Source organism: Macaca fascicularis, chromosome 19, assembly GCF_037993035.2.
Source record: "Macaca fascicularis isolate 582-1 chromosome 19, T2T-MFA8v1.1".
Lineage (NCBI taxonomy): Eukaryota > Metazoa > Chordata > Mammalia > Primates > Cercopithecidae > Macaca > Macaca fascicularis.
In genome coordinates this window covers 1,997,683-2,017,041 of record NC_088393.1, presented here as the reverse complement: position 1 = coordinate 2,017,041, position 19,359 = coordinate 1,997,683, and the positions used below count along the sequence as shown (strand labels likewise).

Below are 19,359 nucleotides of genomic sequence, written 5' to 3'. Positions count from 1 at the left end.
GACTGCGGGACTGGCCTGTACCTGTGTGATATAATTTAGCACCTGGAGAAGAGAAATCTAAAGAGATATCGTTAATCACACACAATTCACAGAGAGAAAAGGAAAAACAGCTTACTTAACATCACTGTACTTTACTATGAAACACTTAAGTACGTCACTAAGCATGTATGTCTAAATTAAGTTACGACTAAGACTTAACAGCGTAACCGACATGGAGGAGGAGCGCTCCTAACCGTGGGGAGGGAGGTTCAAATGGCAAACTATGCTCCAGCATGGCGGGCATGCTGCGGCGCCACCTGGCGCTCGGGGCTGCCCGGACTGACCTGGGCCGGTGCGGGGGCGGCACATTCGCGGCGGGCAGACCCAGGCTGCAGATCTGCTCCCGGGGCCGCCAAGAGCAGCCGATGAACCAAAACCATGCGGGCAGCGGGCGGGACAGACAGCAGCAGCCACGGAAAAGGGGCACAGAAACTGGGCGCCCATCGTCCCAGCTCCACAAACCAGCATGGATGGGCGGGCAGGAAGCTGAGGGAAAACGAGGGGAGGCCCTGAGGTGACTCCTCACCCCTCCTCCCACCTGCCCTGCTGACTTCAGAGAGGGAACAAAACCGAAAAAAAAAAAAAAAAAAAAAAAAAGGAAAGGAAAAGAAAAGAAGAAAAAAAAAAAAAAAGCATGAGATGGATCACGGAAAGTCCAAGCTCCACACCGAGCCAGCTGACTCAGCTGACGACACGAAATGAGACCGGCCACACTGGGAGGACTGGACGAGGGTGAAGGAAGGTCAAATGCAGGAGGACCACACTCTTCTGGACAGTGAAAAACAGAATCCAGGCCGAGACTCATGTCAAGTCATAAAAACTTGAAAAGAACAAGCCAAAAAACAATGTGTGACGTCTGACCTCGGGAAGCACAGACAGGCTGAATGGGGTGCACATGAGGAGCCCACATTTTAGTCATTTGTCTCCAAATCGTCCTTTCCTGAGGCTGTTTGCTACAGCCGCCACCTGTGTGTGCCTGGCGGGTGAGATAGTTTGCCATCTGAGGGAGGAGCAGGGAGAAGGCTGAGGACAAACTAGATCTGCCCTTACCTCGGGGCCTCTGCTTCTCGGCATCATAGATCATGACTACCTCTGTGACCTGGAAGGAGAGAGTGGCGTCAGTTCGGGCACCACGGCCAGCACCGTGGGTGTTCTTCTGAGGGCACAGCCTGTTCCCACAAACACAAACTCTCAGCATAGGGCGCGCCCTCCTTGAGCAGGGGAGGTGCATGGGCAACAGCTGCTCCATGGGGCTGCCGTCTGAGAAAGGTGGGAGCCCCAACACTCCCAGGGCCAGAAGCAGGCAGTGAGAAGCAGCTCCAGGGCAGGCGTCTGGATATCCGCCTCCGGGCTGCCCATGGCCCCGCTCACATGTGTGCTGAGGGACAGGAAGGGCCAACAATGTTGGCCACGTGTGAACCAGGCCACGTGTGAATGCAGGGTACGTGGGAACCAGGAGACCCCACAGAAGCCCTTCCCACCCAAACGCGGGAAGCAAAGGGCACACTCGGCCCTCACTTGAAGTGGCGGGGCAGCCACACACAGCTCCTTGGTGGAGGCTGTGCTCCCAGGCCCCGCTCGGGGCCTCTCACTCCTGGCCCAGGCCTCAGGCACCAGCTGATGAACATGCGCAGTACCCGGGCACGCAGGGCTGTCCTGCTGGCGGGGCTCGTGTGTGACCTGCGGGGCATGGCATGAGTCCCGGCAGGACCTTGGGGTGACTGCATGCCCCTGTCTCAGGTGACTGGGACGGCTCCCCACTGGCCCCCTCCCGGCTGTCCGAGCTCCCTCTGGCACCAGGCTCAACTGAGCTCGGGCATTTTCCCACCTGCCTACTGGAAAATCAGCTCTGGCTGGCTCGCCCAGGCCACGATGAACCCCGTTTCTGTGTAACTGCCCCTCTCTGACACTTGACCCCACAGTGTTCACAATGGAATCGGGCGGCTGCCCTGAAGGCTGTCAAGCTGGTTCACTGCAGAACTACCCTACTGGGACGCGAAATGGCCACGAAGGCAAAGGCTGGGCTTTGTCTTTCTGGAGAGCGCAGGCGTCAGGGAAATGAGAGAGAGACAGCTCCCAGCCGGAAAGGCCTGCGCACCTGCGGCTCCGCCACTTCAGCCCCGAGAAGGCCGAGGACTGAGCAGAAGCGGCTCTGTCCCAACAGTGCTGCTGGGGTGGGGAGAAACTCACCACTCCAAACTTCTTGAAGTATTCCCTGAGCTCTGTCTCACCACAATTGTGAGGAATTCCACCGACAAATATCTTATTTGATTTACTGTTATCGCTCCTGGGTCCTTTCTGCTGTTGAAGAAGGGAAGGACAGTTAGTTCACGCAGGAAGCCTCCAAACCCTCCCGCGAGCTGCGTGGGACGTGAAGCTCAATCCGCACTGGTTCTGAGTCAGCTGAAAGCCAGAGCAGAACACTCCACAAGCCTGCTAAGTCCAAAGGGCAACCAACAACAGTGGGCTCTGCTGAGACGCTTCTCATCTTTCTAGAGACCCAAGGAGACAGGGATTCAGCATTTTTGCAAGGCTGAATTTCAGCTAAACTGACACACAGCACAGTGCGTGCCATGCCTTCAGTTATTCTGAATTACAACCACTACAAAGTGGAAAAACACTCCAGTGTGAAGCAGGGACTTTAGGATGGCAGGAGAACGGCAGCAGCAGCGATGACATGAGAAGAGATGAAGTTGGATTTCAGCCTGTAGTTCTCTAGCAGGTGACAAAGACGACTACGGAAACCTCCAGCAGCTCAAGAGCCACGTGAAACAGTGGCCCAAACCACACAGCCCCTTCTGCCAGCCTCCCGCTGTCAAGGGCGCCTGCTCTGGGACACCACTTCCCGGGCCCTCATCGCTCACTGGGCGGCCAGAGCCAGGAGCCTCGGGTCCAGTTCCTAGGCCGCCCTTGGGGCTGGGGCTGTTCTCCTGATCCCACCCACCAACCATCCTTTTTTTTCTTTCCCTATCCATGGTTATCATATTTTAAGTTGTCCCAACTGCTTTGGATTAAGAGACTATAAACCTTTGGGGATAAGTGCACACTGCCATGAACGTCGGGATGGTTTCATAAGTGTGTGCGTGGGCCAGAATCCATCAAGTGGTGTAGTTTACTACTTGCCCATTGTATCTTAATAAAAACTAGAGAGATTAATTAATAACCAGATGGAATAAGAACCTTGGATTCCAGTCTGAAAAAACCAGCTATGAGAAACACTTGTGAAACAATTCTCGAGCTGGGAACAGGGCCTAGACACAGATGACACGGGATTCCCGGCAGCCGTTTTCCGGCATGCTGCCGGTGGGTGCGTGCGGTGGGGGTTGTCATTTTAGGAGACGCGCCCTCCGGTCCTTAGGAATGGTGTATGTGGACACAGATGGATGTAAATACATATAGATACATTTGATAAAATATTAATAATGGATAAATCTAGATGGTATATTCAGGTATTCTTTGTGCTATTCTTCTAATTTTCCTGTAGTTAAAAAGTTTCCCAGGCCGGGCGCGGTGGCTCACGCCTGTAATCCCAGCACTTTGGGAGGCCGAGGCGGGCGGATCACAAGGTCAGGAGATCGAGACCACGGTGAAACCACGTCTCTACTAAAAATACAAAAAATTAGCCGGGCGCGGTGGCGGGCGCCTGTAGTCCCAGCTACTCAGGAGGCTGAGGCAGGAGAATGGCGTAAACCCAGGAGGCGGAGCTTGCAGTGAGCCGAGATCGCGCCACTGCACTCCAGCCTGGGCAACAGAGCGAGACTCCGTCTCAAAAAACAAAACAAAACAAAACAAAACAAAAAAAAAGTTTCCCAATAAAAGGTTAAAAAAAAAAAAAAGAATTGTTCCAAGAGTTCTGAAGCCTGCAGTAGATGGGATTCTGCTAGAAATGCAGACTCTCGGGCCCTGCCCTGCTGCCCACACTGTGGAGAGGCTGGCACCTGGTGCCTCAGCAGGCCTCCAGGTCTGCACTGTCCAGCACGTGCTGCAGGGAGGGTAAGAGCTTTTCCATCTGCACCGCCCCAGTGGTGGGGGGTGCAGGAAGGTGAGGTGTGGGTGGTGGTGAGACCCAAATGCCAAGGAGACCCCCTGCCAGGACGGTGCCCTGTCGGCCAGGCAAGCACCAAGGCCGCAGGTCAGAGAACCCAAGTTGCCACGTCAGGAGATCTCAAGTGGGGAGCCGTAGAGTGGCCACAGCACGAGCTGTGAGGCGGCCCGGCCCAGCCCCGGCAGTGGAAGGATGGCCCACCTCTGAGGAGGGCCAGGCCCAGCACAGAGGGCACACAGGGCACAGAAGAAAGATGACTGGCTTCTGACAATCAATGGCATTAGCTATCATTTTTTTTTTCTTAAGATAGACTGGTAACAATTGTCTTGGCTGTGAGATAACACACTCACAGCACTGATAAATCTGGGTGATCCTCAGCTGCTCGAGTGCCAACCTAGAAGACCTGCGTCGCTGTCAGTCCTAATGAGCAACAACAGCAGATCGAAGGCACGTATTTCCTTTCCATGTGGAGTGGAGAACACACGAGGAGGCCGCCCTGCCCAGCCCCTTACCCATCCTTCCTTCGGCCGTGTTCTCTCTGGCTGCATCCCCCGGGGTGTGCATGGCTTGGGGTCGATCTGTAGGAAATTTCAAATCAGCCAGTTGTGAATAAGAGGCTGTTTCTCTAGGAAAGAAGGTGTCAGCACAACAGCAGCCACAGCACAGCAGCCCGCCCCGCCCTGCCGGCTCCATTCACCCTGTATCCTCCTGCAATATCCAGCCTCAGCTCCAAGGCTTAATCCTTCCCAATCAAGCCCACGTTCAAACACGCTCTAACGTGAACATCAGTCACAGTCCAGGACAAAATGAAGCAGAGGAAGGACAGGTGAGACAGTGGGTGAGAGCTCCCGGAAGGGCACTTACGTTTCGGCCGTCTAGCGTGTGCGGTCTGCTGGCCAACACCGTCCCCACACAGTTTGGGTCCTTAAATTTGACAAACCCAAAGCCTCGAGACTGGTTGGTGGTTTTATCTTTCATGATAACACAGTCTACGACTTCTCCATATTGGGAAAAGTAGCTGCGCAGAGTCTCTGCTCAGAAATCGGGAAGAAAACACAAACACACAGGGCCAGAGCATTAGGCACGTGCCTGGCGGTGCTGCTGGCACACAGGCGCCTCCAGTCCACTGGCCGCGCACCGAGCAATGCTGAACTGGGGCTGGAGGGGGGGAGGGTGCGGTGTACAAGAAGCACTGGGGGATTCTGCCCAATATACACTTGAGGTCCTCATGTAAATCAGAGGGGCTGCCAGTGAGCACAGCAGTGGCCAGCGGTTACAACCTGACTTTGTGGGCATCCAGGAAGGCAGCGTTTAAGGCCAAGGCAAACACAATTCTGAATGCTGGCAGTGGCCAAGGAGCGCCGACTTTGCTGCACTCTTTCCTCCTAATCTGGCCTCAGTGACGGCCCGGCCAGCCCCTCGCCCTCTGCACTCTTTCCTCCTATTCTGGCCTCAGTGACGGCCCGGCCAGCCCCTCGCCCTCTGCACCTCCAGACAACAGCTGTCTGCCTCCACAAGCCACCTCAGCCCGAAGTCTTCCCTGTAACTTGGGATGGAAATACCAAATTAACAGTCTCAGAGCAAATACACACTTACTCTCTGCCCCAGCCAACTCCAGTGTGCCCTGCCCAGAAATCAAAACAATGTCAAAAGGCCTTTAAAACATCCGAGACAGCAGCAAGAGGCGGGCAGACAAAACTTGAAGGCCAAGGTCCTAGAGCCCTGTCTGCAGTGCCCACCTGACACCCCTTCCCCACCTACCTTGGGTCGTGCTCCAGTCAAGACCGCCCACAAAGAGCTTCCTGCAATTCAATGAGAAGATATTCAGGATCAAGACAGCGCTCACCTTAGAAATGCCCCCCATCTGAGTCAAGCTGAGGTCTTAATTCAAACCACAGCAGCAGTTTCTGCAAACATGCTTGTGCACGTGATGGTACATAGAGCTCACAGCAATGGCGAGTCAGCCTTGCCCATGCTGTCTGCAGACATGAAAGATGATCCCAAGCCTTGCCATGGGGAGAAGACTGTGCCAGAGTCACACGCCGGCCTCAAGCGCAGCAGGCGACGAGCTCCTGCGCCAGGCCAGTGGTGCCGGCACCAGGCTCACCTGCGCTGCTGAGCGGGACACAAGCTTGCTTTCCTACAGCTTTTGCAAATATTTTATAATCAGGAAAAAGAATGTAGAAGTCTAGGCCGGGCGCGGTGGCTCAAGCCTGTAATCCCAGCACTTTGGGAGGCCGAGACGGGCGGATGACGAAGTCAGGAGATCGAGACCATCCTGGCTAACACGGTGAAACCCCGTCTCTACTAAAAAATACAAAAAACTAGTCGGGCGCGGTGGCGGGCGCCTGTAGTCCCAACTACTCGGGAGGCTGAGGCAGGGGAATGGCGTGAACCCGGGAGGCGGAGCTTGCAGTGAGCTGAGATCCGGCCACTGCACTCCAGCCTGGGCAGCAGAGCGAGACTCCGTCTCAAAAAAAAAAAAAAAAAAAAAGAATGTAGAAGTCTAGATTTGAAATGATGCACAGTAAACTAGATGCCTGTGCCACACGGCCTCTGAATTACAGGCTGGGGAGGGGGTGGCGGGACACAGAAGCCTCCCTATGAGCCTGCACTCATGAACGAATGAGGGGCCCACAGATGAAGGTGAAGGCCCTGAAGCTCCAGTCTCAGCACTGGCCCCCCTTACCTGCCCCCGACAAACCCACGCCATCCCCATTCTGGGGCTGTCTCTTCCGGGCAGATGAGAAGGGCCTAAAACTCAGTCTCAGCACTGGCACCTCCTGCCCGCCCCCCCCACCAAAGGCCCACGCCGCCCCGTCCTGGGGCTGTCTCTTCCAGGCAGATGAGCTGGAGCTCTCCCAAGGCGTCCGCCATCGACCCGGCAGCGACGCCCAAGGGCCCACCCACCTTTCCACCTCACTGCCGCTCCAGGTGACCCTAGGGCCCTTGGCTGTTCCATCTCCCAAAGGGGACTGTGCCACCTTGCATCAGCCATGGCACCCACTGAGCATGTCTGAGACACATGGGCCATAAGGCTTACCCAGGCACGGGGCCTTAGATGTCATTCAAGCTTCCCCCAAACCCAGGAGGCAGGGAAGAGGTGGTTCTATCGGCAACTATCCCATTCTGCCTGCTTTCCCTGGGAAAGGGGACTTGCATTCAGAGATGAAGTCCCTGAGCTGAATCTCAGTTGTGACTGACTGCCAGCACCATCATCACCCTTGGTCTTCAGAGAGCAAAACACCGTGCAGGCCAAAGCTCCCACCCGAGACCCAAGAATCCTGCCACCCTCACTGAAAACACCGGTCCCATGCAGGGCCCTGTATCCCTGACAGCCAACCACGCCACACTTGGCTTGGGCTTTCAGCAAAAAGGTCCCTGGCAGGTTGAACACATTACTGCCCCACCAGCGGTCAGGAGCAACGTGCTCCTCACTGCTCCTACCAGCTTGCCAGGAAACACCCCTGCAAGATGGCTGGCACATTCACCACCCCTTATCAACCACCACCTGGGGCCTGTGCACTCAGCCCCCGCGAGTCAGCCCCTGGTGAAGTGTCTGCCACAGCCAACTGCCAGGAGCTTGTCCCTGTTCCTTCTTTTTCCCTAAGAAAGGTTAATTTAAATTTAGTGTGTGAAAAACAAAGCATGTTCCCACCACAGGGAAAGTACCCACTGCCATCTTCAAAGTGTCAACAAGCAACCCCCCAACTCCGTTCTTTGGTGGGGAGGGCTGAGGCAGGAAGAATTAGAGGCGGGAAGTATTAGAAGCAGACTGTGCCAGCCGCCCTGTGCTTCCTGACCCTTAGAGAAGAGATCTGAAAAGACAAATTTCAGGGAAAAACATGCTGATCACACAACAGCAATAGGCTTAGGTTTAGGCCTCATTAACTTAATATCCTGCGTCTCCCACGCACCCTTCGCAATCAGGCCAGGGAGCGCTGAGGTCAGGCCTAGAGACCGTGGGAGGAGCGAGGCCTCCGCGTGCCTCACTCACCATAGGCTGTGCCCGTGCTGAGTCAGGGCCAGCCCCGCCCACAACCCTGCCAGCAGGGCCCGGCACCCAGCAGAAGCAGGCAGCAGCCCCCACCGTGTGAAGGAAGGGCCCTCAAGGCTGGAACTGCCTAGAAAAATACTCATTTACACAATTCTTTGGAATTAAAGTTCAAGCATTCTCAAAAAAACAAACAAAACACACACACACACACAAAAACCTGAAAACAAAACGAAACCCAAGTCACTTGAAGAAATACCAGCCTCTAGTTAGCACTGCACACATCAAACAGCCAGGCAACAGGCAGGTGTCTTCCAAGCAGCCCAGGCCCCCCGCCACCCCGCCCACCTCGCTGGCAGAAGGAACTCGTCAGACCAGTCCAGTTTCGGTCCTCATTTAAATTTCAAGAATTGGGTATTAAGGGGGAAGGGCTGGAAACCTGAGAACAGGGTCGACGGGTTAGATAACCTGCTATCAGTACTGTCTTTCTCAGCTGGGCGCATAGCATAACACGCCTGTCATCACAGCATTATGGGAGGCCAGGAGTTCAAGACCAGCCTGGACAACATAACAACACTCCAGGTGGTGGTGGGGCCTGTAGTCCCAGCTACGTGGCAGGCTGGGGCAGGAGGATCGTTTGAGTCAAGGTCGAGGCTGCAGTGAGCCATGATCGTGTCACTGCACTCCAGCTGGGGTGGCAGAGACCTCATCTCTTAAATAAAAATTTAAAAAATAAAAAATAGGGCCGGGTGCGGTGGCTCAAGCCTGTAATTCCAGCACTTTGGGAGGCCGAGACGGGCGGATCACGAGGTCAGGAGATCGAGACCATCCTGGCTAACACGGTGAAACCCCATCTCTACTTAAAAAAAAAAAAATACAAAAAACTAGCCGGGCGCGGTGGCGGCGCCTGTAGTCCCAGCTACTCGGGAGGCTGAGGCAGGAGAATGGCGTAAACCCGGGAGGCGGAGCTTGCAGTGAGCTGAGATCCGGCCACTGCACTCCAGCCTGGGCTATAGAGCAAGACTCCGTCTCAAAAAAAATAAAATAAATAAATAAATAAATAAATAATAAAAATAAAAATAAAAAATAAAAAATAGTTTCTCAATTTTTTTTTTTTTTGAGACGGAGTCTTGCTGTGTTGCTAGGTTGGAGTGCAGTGGCGCGATCTCGGCTCACTGCAACCTCCGCCTCCCAGGTTCAAGCGATTCTCCTGCCTCAGCCTCCCAAGTAGCTGGGACTACAGGCGCCCACCACTACGCCAGCTAATTTTTGTGTTTTTAGTAGAGACGGGGTTTCACCATATTGGTCAGGATGGTCTCGATCTCTCAACCTTATGATCCGCCCGCCTCAGCCTCTCCAAGTGTTGGGATTACAGGCGTGAGCCACTGCGCCCGGCCGCTTTCTCAATTTTGATCACTGTGCTGTGTTCACGTGAGAGAATGTCGTCGTTCTTGGGAAACAATAGGTATCTCAGTGTCCACATAAAGGGGAGTGTATCGGTCTCCAGCTACTCTCAGATATTTCAATAGAAACACACACCACACAATGGGGATGGGTGCAGTGACTCACACCTGTGATCCCAGCACTTTGAGAGGCTGAGGCAGGTGGATCACCTGAGGTCAGGAGTTCGAGACCAGCCTGGCAAACATGGTAAAACCCCATCTCTACTGAAAATACAAAAATTAGCTGGGCTTGGTGGTGGGTGCCTGTAATCCCAGCTACTCGGGAGTCTGAGGCAGGAGTATTGCTTGAACCTGGGAGGTGGAGGTTGCACTGAGCCAAGATCATGCCACTGCACTCCAGCCTGAGCGACAGAGTAAGGATCCATCTAAAACATACACACACACACACACACACACACACAGCTCACTGGGGGTGGGGCAAGAGGCACCACATGCCAAAGGGTAAAATGTCAGCCAATGGTGAGTCTGGCAGAGCCAAGAAGATATGGGAATTTTTGTAATTTTCCTGTAAGTCAGAAGTTATATATGCAACTATGGTATAAAAGACTAAGATTTTTTTGAAAAAAGTCTCATTACTTATGAAATCTGAGACAGCAACAGATAGCTTTCGCTTCACATAGCTGTGTCTCAATCTCCTGACCTCAGGTGATCAGCCCACCTCAGCCTCCCAAAGGACTGGGATTACAGGCGTGAGCCACCACGCCCGGCCACACTGTGTGTGTTTCCACTGAAATATTTGAGAGTAGCTTCTAATGCTAAAGCTTCCTGTGTCCATGTTTCTTTTACTACTGCTCAGGAGCCACCGGCTAACACCTTCTCCCTGGGCTAACACCTTCTCCCTGGTCTACAGACAGAAGCCTCCAGGAAGTCCCAGGGGGAGAGTCACCTCCTCAGTGGCAGGGACTGCCTCCAGGGCCCCGGCACAAAGTCCCTACTTCTGAGTCTCAGGATGTTTCAGTCAATAAAATAAGAAAGCTCCTGGCTGCCAACCTCACCTCACCAGGTAGTGAGTGAGAAGCCGGCACCCTAGAAATATGCGGGGCCCTGGGCAGGCAACTCCCAGACGCTGTCCATCAACTACCCAGGCAGCAAAACTAACTCTCACACAAGTAAACGTCGGGGTCCAGGGAGCCAGGGGCGAGCACAGGACAACAGGAGGTGCCGCTGGCTCTCAAGGGCTTGCTGCGGGGCTGACGGTCTGCTTGTCCTCAGCTCCAGGCTTTCTCAGCCTGCACCTGGGCTGGCAGCGTGTGGACCAAGGACATTAACAGGGCAATGCAACACTGGTCTATGCAGATGAAGGGGTTAGCGAGCAATGTGACTCCTGCACTCTGTCTCTGAGGAGGCCCTGCCTCTGAGGGGCCCACTGCTGATGGCATCTCCGAACTGGACATCGCGGCTCCTACAGACCTCACATCCCACAAACCCAAAAGGGGTGTTCTCGTCAGTGGGAGAGGTGTGGGGTGAGCTCCACTTCTTCCCTTGCAACCTGCAGTCCGGTGTGCAGTCTGCCCACCAAAGGTCATGATGAACATCTCCCAGGACCTGCAAGCCAGGCACCTAGGGCCTGCAGCTCCACACCTGGCAGGTGCTCCTCAGTCCACGGGGGCCGGCGCAGCTACCCTCTTCCGCCTGTTAAAAGCAAAAGCCGTTTTGGAAGGCAACCTCGCTTGCTGCGTGCCATTAGGGTAGCTGTGCAGTATTTATGCAGAAAGTCCATCCGCAGAGCTTCCTCTGGCCTAGGCTGACCACAAAGAGCCCTGGACTCCTGGCAGCACCACAGCGGGCTTCAAAAAGCGGTGGCCAGCCTGGCCACTGGGGGCCAGCAGCCTCACTGGGGGCAGTTGGCAGGCGACCTTTCCCTTCCTGCTGGGCCAGGGGATGAAGCCAGGAGGAGCCTATCTCCCCACAGACCCCACTTGGCTCCAGGTTCTGCCAGTCACACTCAGCTCAGTGCACAATCTCGAGAGGCAGAAGCCCAGGCCCAGGGGCGGCTGATATGTGGGGAGCCCTTCTCTTCCTCCAGAGAATCAGGAAGAGCCTCTAGGGACTTTCCTGCCTCTAACACCAGGTGGGGACTGGGACCACTTCACCCACTGTCTGCCTCAGGCCAGTGAGCCCAGCCCCACCCTCCACAAGCCCGGCCTCCCTCTCACCAGCAGGGTAAGATGCCCGGCCCCAGCCAATGCCTGCAGGGTGTGGGATCCACAGAACACAGGAGCAGTCCGTGAACCGGAACACGCTGCTGTGTGCTGAAGGAGTCCCTGAATGCCCACATCCCGGGTGCTTACTGTGGCCACCCTCATCCTCTCCCTGACAGCCCCGCCCTTCCAGGCAGACCAGTGTCCTCCTTGGCAACGCCTGGAGCCAAGCTGGAACCTCAGCCCATAAACATCTGTCGAATGAGTGGCCTCTGCCAAAAGCCCTGTCACAGCTCTCAGAGAATCTGACATCATGACGTGGTGTCACGGCGACCAGGCCTGGATCGGAAAAGGCCTCAGTCCACAGAAGACAGCACAACCTCAGGTTGACAGATCGCACCATGCACACAGCCGCCCACCAGGAGTGCCCTCTGTGCGGGGAGGCCAGTGGAGGAGTGTGGACTCCCAGCTCCAGCTCTTCCACTCTCTGGGGTGACCCCAGGCGCATCTCTCAACTCCTCTGTGCCTCAGTCTCTCTGGCAAAGTCAAGGGTTAGAGCCAAGGCTGCAAGCACCAGCTGGGCACACTACATGCTGCTGCTAGCTCTGGGCTACGGGGGAGCCGCTGTGTAAAGGGCAAGCACCAGGGCCCATGCCGCTGCCTTTCTAGACACCGGCCTGCTCCAGACCATCGGAGCCAAGGCGAGCCAGTCAGGAGCACATCTAACCTCACGGCCCATTCACAGGAATCAAAGGAGCCAACACAGGACAAGCCGTAAACCACAAGGAGCAGCTGCCCCCAGCGCAGTGGGAACCAGGCCAAAAGCACAGATGCTCCCAGACAGTGGTTCTCCCCAGAGCAGGACACTGGGTGATGTCTGGGGACATTTGTGGTTGTCACGACTGGGGGTACTCCTCGCCTGGAGTGAGTGAAGGCCGAAGATGCTGCCCAGCACCCTGCAGTGCCCATGGTGCCCCAGAGTGATCCAGGCCAGAGTGCTGACAAAGCCCAGGAGACCTGCCTCAGAATAACCCCAAACGCACCAAGAGAGCCCCAGAAAGGCTGGCACAGCCCCATGAGGTTCCCCGTCACTCCCCACACTGCAACAGCCCTCCCCCAGATCACCGCCCTCTCTGGCCTGACCAACAATCCCTCCCAGGTGCCTCGTGCTCACTCCACACAGACATAAGTGGTCACAGCCTCTAGCTGCCCAGCCAGGAGCCACCCTCAGGATGTCTCCTTCCACAGCTACCCAATAAACCCAGGGACCTGCCACGGGCCTGGCTCTGAGCGGCACGGGTCCCGCCACAGGCTTGGGTCCCCTTGAAGCTGCCCAGAGGCGGCTTTCTCCTCTCTCCACTGAGTCCTTCCTCGCTCTGTGACTTCCCTACAATACTTCCAGGTGTCCCCGTCTTACCATTCCCCAGCCTACCAGATAAAATCTTCCATAAACCTCCCTCTCCAGTTCCATGATCGTGTGCCGCCTTGGAGGCCAGCAGAACACAACAGCCTGGGCGCTCGAGGTGACCCCTCTGAGCCTCTGTCCCCTCCCCAGTAAGCTGGGCATGGGCCCTATCCCTGACACCTGGCCTATCACCCAGGCACCCGGCACCCAGCAGCTACTAACACAGGCGCCCGGCACCCAGCAGCTACTCGACAGGATGCAGCAACCCCGGCCACACTGTGTCAGCTTCCCAGAATCCAAGTCAGAAGTGCTCAACCCAGACTTTAAGATGACTTCACAAGGCCAGGAAGGGCAGACTGGAGACTCAGGCCTTCCTGACCGCCTGTGCCCTGAGTGCTCCAGACCACCAGCTTGTGCCAATCCCTTAACCTCCCAGACAGGTCAGTGCCTATCCCCCACTCTTCACAAGAAGACCACAGGACAGACCCCACTCCCAAATGAGGACACTGTCCATCACATCCACCATGTGGGGTCCGCGTGCCAAACCCACCATGGTCCGGACAGGGACTCCCCACACCCCACCATTCCTATGCGCTGCCTTCTGCATGCAGCACCCTCCTTAGGCTGACTAGAAGTCGGGGTGTGTAAGGCAACCATTATCACCAGCAGGCCTCAGTTGACTTTCATCCCCCATCGGGCTTCACGTGGACTTCTAAGCCAGCACAGGTACCCTCAGAACTTGGGAAGACTTCTCAGACTCAAAACCAGAGCTTCCCCCAAGGGTGGCTCCCTAACCCACCTTCCCAGGGCAGCAGCTGGACAGCCACAAGTGTCTCAGAACAGGGGTCTGCTGAGCTCCAAGTCTCCTGAAGTGTTGACCCCGCACCCATCGTGCTCCAGGCCCAGCCCTCCAGGCAGGGTCCCGCAGGATCTCCTTTCCCCTCCGAGGCAGAGAGCAGTGAGGGTTCTGCGTCAGGAAGAGAGGCCGCTCCTCAGGCTGCCAAGCCCTCCGGTGGGTAAGCGACATCACAGACCCATGGCATCCTGAGAGCTGCCATCTGCCGCAGAGAGGGCCTGCTTCCATCCACGCTCAGCACCCTCCCGGGTGGCACCCGCCGCAGGGCTGGTCCTGTGGCCTCACAGGAAACTGCAGGGAACCTGCCAGGAGGGCGCTTCACAGGGTCACAAGCACTTCACCCACACGCCAACTCCACACAGCAAGGAGGTCAGAGTAGACCCTGGACTACACACAGAATGGAAGCCGGTCTCTCATGGGAGGTGTAGCTGTGTCAACACTTCTTGGCCAACGAGAATGACTTAGAAAGCAGTGGACGCTCCTGGCGACCGGGGAGAGCAGGGTCCATGAACTCCAGTCCTCCTCCACACAGCCCATGGCGTCCAGGTAGCCTGCGAGCCTCTCTGTGCTGAGGGTGGGACCCCTCCAGACCCAGGGTGGGACCCCAGCTGCTCCATTTCCCAAGGGTGTCCATGCAGGGAGGGAAGGGACAGGAGCCCTCACCTCTCTCCAGCCTCCTCACAGCCACGGCTTGGGTGGAGCAGACTCACGTTCACCCACGGCTTGAATGGACCTAACCCAGGTACCCCATCTGGGAGTCCCTTCCTCGCCTCACCCCAAAGTCGGCGGCTCCATCCCCCGTGGCTGGTGGACTCCCTGCTCAGGCCCACCGGGCAATGTCTCCCACATAGGCACTCCGACTCTGCCAAACCAAAGCGCCCGGAGAGGACTCACAGCACGGGCGAGGCAGGGGCTAAGTGCTTTCATCCCGGTTCTCCAACGGAAAGTGCTCTTTGTTTTGTCTGGGGAGGGGGAGAACCCACAAAAGGCATTTCCCGTCCACAACTGTGACCTGTGGCTGGTGCGAGACGGGCCTGCTAAGGCAACCCTCTAGCAGCAACCGCTCCTGCACTGGCCAAGCCCAGCGCTGAGAACACGGGGCGCAGCTCAAAGCTAAGGGCACCGAGAAAATTTACACCAGACCACGAGGAAACCCAACCCAGACTGTTTCGCCGGAAGAATGCAACTCTAAAACAACGGTGCTGCCGCAGGAGCCGCTCCTGCCAAAGAATGGAGCCGAGCCCCGGGGCACCGCGGAATGAGCTTTCTCGGCCCCGCGGGGTCCGGAGCAGGTCTGGCTCCTATGGGAGGGGACGCCTCGGCTCCGCGAAGATCCGCGGGCCCATCGCTGCCTCGGAAGCGCTGACTCTCCCTTCCGCAACTCAAGCCCACCCCCGGCGGGGAGGCGCCGAGGCAACGTAAACACAGCAGGCCCCGGCTGACCCGAGCACCCCGGGCTCTGGGTTTGCGAACCCCTCCCCTCCTTACCACTCTAGGGGGGCGGGATGGGAGCGGGGAGCCTGGAGCCCAGAGTGGGGTAAGTTGGGCGGTGGCAGAACCGGAACCCTAGGCTCGACTCGCCACGTGCGCCGCCCGCCAAGTTTGGGCGCGCGCTGGGGGCGCCCCGGACCACCCATCCCCCAGACCACGATTCGGGGTCCCCCGGGCCAGGAAGCCGGGAAGCGGCGGCGAGGGCGCCCTGGACTTCCCGCAGGCTCCCTCAGGTTCTCATTCGAGGTCCCCCAGGCCAGGAAGTCTACAGGCAGCAGCGGGGACGCCCCAGACCCCCCCAGGTTCCCGTTCGGGGCCGCCACAGCCAGGAAGCCGGGAAGAGGCGGCCGGGGCCCCCGAACCCCTCAGGCTCCCATTCGGGGTCCCTCAAGACGCGCAGTCGGGAAGCGGCGGCAGGGGCGCCCCCGGACCCTCCCCAGGTTGGCGTTCGGGGTTCCCCCGACCAGGAAGTCTGGAGGCGGCGGCGGGGTCCTCCGGACCCCTCAGGCTCCCCTTCAGGGTCCCCCAGGACGGGAAGCCGGGAAGCGGCGGCAGAGGCGCCAGGACCCCCCAGACCCCGGGCACCCGTCCAGGGCCCCCGGCGAGAAGCCGCGGCGAGTCCGGATCCCAAGTCCGCCCCCGGCCGGCGTGACCTTGACGGGGCGGCCCCGGGGGGCGGCGTCTGAGGCCGGGTGGCGGGGAGCGGCGGGCCGGGCCCGGGGCGGAGACGCAGGCCCGCGCCGCTCGTCCTCACCCGATCTCGTCGGCGCCCGAGTTGTTCATGGCGGCGGCGGCGGCGACGCTCGGCGCTCCCGGGTCTCCTCGCTCGCTCCCGCCTCCGGAAGGTCACCCGCTCCGTCGCCCTCCCCACAGCCGCGGCCCGGATCTGCGCAACGGCGGCGGCGGCGGCGGCGGCGGCTGCCTCCTCCCCTCGGCGCCAACGGTCACCGCGCGTCCCCGCGCCGCCGCGCCGCCGCCCCTGCGCACGCCCGGGCGCGCTCCCGCACGGGGCCTCCGGGGGCGGGGCCAGGGGTACTCCGTGTGTGCGTGCGTCCCTGCGGCCGATTTCGCGCCGCCGCAGTCGGCGCCGTCATGCGTTTCCCTTCCTCCTCGGAGGCTCCCGGCGTTGCCGCGGGGCACTCTGGTAAATGGAGTCCCTGCGCCGGCCCCGCCCCTGAGAGGGAAGGATGCGCGCGGGCCGAGCCACGTGCGTGCGTGCGCGCGCGTGCGAGCTTGCGTGCGCGTGCGCGCGGGAGCGCCTGGCGATCCGGGCTAAGCGCAGGCGCGGCTGCTGCTTCCTCTTTAACTCTCCACTGGGAAGCGGTGGAGCCGTGTGGGGCGCTGGGGGGAGTGGGAGTGTCCCCGCCCGCACCCCAGTCGGGCGGACGGAGCGGGAGCGGCACGTGGCCGTCCCGCGCGAGGCTCCTTCCCGTGTCCCCATTTCACAGAAGAGGATCCCGAGGGTCCGAGAGGCTGAGTCACTTGGTCAAGGTCACTCAGTTCGGGACTGGACTGGAATCAAATCAAAACAATTAACTAAATTCCATTACTATGAAAGGGTATTATTGACCCCCCCAAGTGCTATTCCTATTAATAGCCAAATACTGTTTTAGTTGCATCTGTTAATTGCATACATTAGTGGTTCTTCTCCTGGGTGACTTTGCCGCCTAGGGGATAACTTGGCAATGTCTGAAAACACGGTTTTGGTTGTCACATCTTGAGTGGGGGGTGCTGCTGGCATGTAGTGGGTCCAGACCAGAGATGCCGCTCAGCACCCCTGCAGTGCACAGGACGGCCCCCCAAAAAGAATGATGCCCGTCCTCCAATGTCAGCAGTAAGGAGGTGGAGAAACCCGTCTAGGCTGACAGTGGTAAACAGGTGACACGCAGGGTTTTGTCAAACCGGGTAGGTGATGCCTACTGCTTTTCTCCTTAATCTCACAGCACATTGATAACCTGATCGTTTGATTTATTCATCATCACAAGATTAAATAAATACAAGAAACAAGGCTGGGTGAGGTGGCTCACACCGATAATCCCAACACTTTGGGAGGCCGAGGTACGTGGATCAATTGAGGTGAGGAGTTCGAGACCAGCCTGGCCAACATATATAGTGAAACCCCGTCTGTACTAAAAATACAAAAGAAAATTAGCCAGGCGTGGTGGTGGGCACCTGTAATCCCAGCTACTCGGGAAGCTAAGGCAGGAGAACTGCTTGAGCATAGGAAGCGGAGGTTGCAGTGAGCCAAGATCATGCCGCTGCACTCCAGCCTGGGCAACAGAGCGAGACTCCCTCTTAAAAAAGAAAAAAAGGAGCCGGGCGCGGTGGCTCAAGCCTGTAATCCCAGCACTTTGGGAGGCTGAGACGAGCGGATCACGAGGTCAGGAGATCGAGACCATCCTGGCTAATACGGTGAAACCCCGTCTCTACTAAAAATACAAAAAACTAGCCGGGCGAGGTGGTGGACGCCTGTAGTCCCAGCTACTCCGGAGGCTGAGGCAGGAGAATGGCGTGAACCCGGGAGGTGGAGCTTGCAGTGAGCTGAGATCCGGCCACTGTACTCCAGCTTGGCCGACAGAGCGAGACTCCGTCTCAAAAAAAGAAAAAAAAAAAAAAAGAAAGAAAGAAAAAAAGGGCCGGGAGCGGTGGCTCACGCCTGGAATCCCAGCACTTTGGGAGGCCGAGGCGGGTGGATCACGAGGTCAGGAGATGGAGACCATCCTGGCTAACACCGTGAAACCCCCTCTCTACTAAAAATACAAAAAATTAGCTGGGCGTGGTGGCGGGTGCCTGTAGTCCCAACTACTTGAGAGGCTGAGGCAGTAGAATTGCTTGAACCCGGGAGGCAGAGCTTGCAGTGAGCCAAGATCGCGCCACTGCACTCTAGCCTGGGCGACAGAGCAAGACTCTGTCTCAAAGAAAAACACACACACACAAACAAGGAACAAGATCACAGGCAAACAGAACAAAAACACTTTTTTTTTCTTTTATTTTGGGATGGGGTCTTACTCTGTTGCCCAAGCTGGAGTGCAGTGATGCAATCATAGCTCACTGCAGCCTTGAACTCCTGAGCTCCAGCTATCCTCCCTCCTCAGCTTCCCGAGTAGCTGAGACTAAAACCCTATTTTAAATAAAACTGGCCGGATGCAGTGGCTCATGCCTGTAATGCCAGCACTTTGGAAGGCCGAGATGAGAGGATCGCTTGAGCCCAGGAGTTCAAGACCAGCCTGGGCAGCATGATAAAACCCCATCTCTACAAAAATAATAATAATAATTGCAAAAATCAGCCATGTTTGCTGGTACGCGCCTGTAGTCCTAGCTACTTGGAGGCTGAGGTGGGAGGATGGCTTGAGCCCAGGAGTTGGAGGTTTCAGTGAGCCAACATCCCACCACTGCACTCCAGCCTGGGCCACGGAGCCAAACCCTGCCAAAAAAAAAAATGTGGGCTCAGAGGCTCACATCTGTGGTCCCAGCACTCTGGGAGGGTGAGGCAGGAGGATCACTTGAGCCCAGGAGCTCGAGACCAACCTGGGCAACACAGCAAGACCCTGTCTCTACCAAAAAAAAACCAAACAAACAAACAAAACTGAAACAAAATAAGACTAGACTAAAACATTTGAAACAACCACACATGCATCTATTGGTGACTGGATAAATGAATAATGAAGCAGTGGGTGGATGAAATGCACAGAATGTGGCCCAAAGAAGGAAGTCAGGTACAAGCTGCTTACAAATAATATATTTTTAAAAATACAGGCCGGGCACGGTGGCTCATGCCTGTAATCCCAGCACTTTGGGAGGCCAAGGTCGGAGGGTCACCTGAGGTCAGGAGTTCGAGACCAGCCTGGCCAACATGGCGAAACCCCGTCACTACTAAAAATACAAAAATTAGGCAGGTGTGATGGTAGGTGTCTATAATCCTAGC

The 19,359-nt window shown here is 57.0% G+C and overlaps 1 protein-coding gene across 33 annotated transcripts in view; it reads right to left on the bottom strand.

Annotated features, from left to right (window-relative positions):
- DAZAP1 (DAZ associated protein 1) overlaps positions 1-16,437 on the bottom strand; it is a 28,330-nt gene extending 11,893 nt beyond the window's left edge. For 12 of the 33 annotated variants that reach the window (XM_045379097.3, XM_065535405.2, XM_045379091.3 and 9 more), the window contains exons 1-6: positions 16,189-16,437; positions 5,846-5,886; positions 4,949-5,115; positions 4,597-4,662; positions 2,230-2,340; positions 1,090-1,138 (exon numbers count right to left, since the gene is read on the bottom strand). In XM_045379097.3, coding sequence (XP_045235032.1) covers positions 1,090-1,138; positions 2,230-2,340; positions 4,597-4,662; positions 4,949-5,115; positions 5,846-5,886; positions 16,189-16,217 — 463 coding nt within the window. In that variant the 5' untranslated portion in view covers positions 16,218-16,437. Of the gene's footprint in view, positions 1-1,089; positions 1,139-2,229; positions 2,341-4,596; positions 4,663-4,948; positions 5,116-5,845; positions 5,887-13,886 lie in introns of those variants that run through there. The other 21 variants (XM_074025191.1, XM_074025192.1, XM_045379093.3 and 18 more) reach the window with 7 other exon arrangements.
- Positions 16,438-19,359: the final 2,922 nt, after the last annotated feature.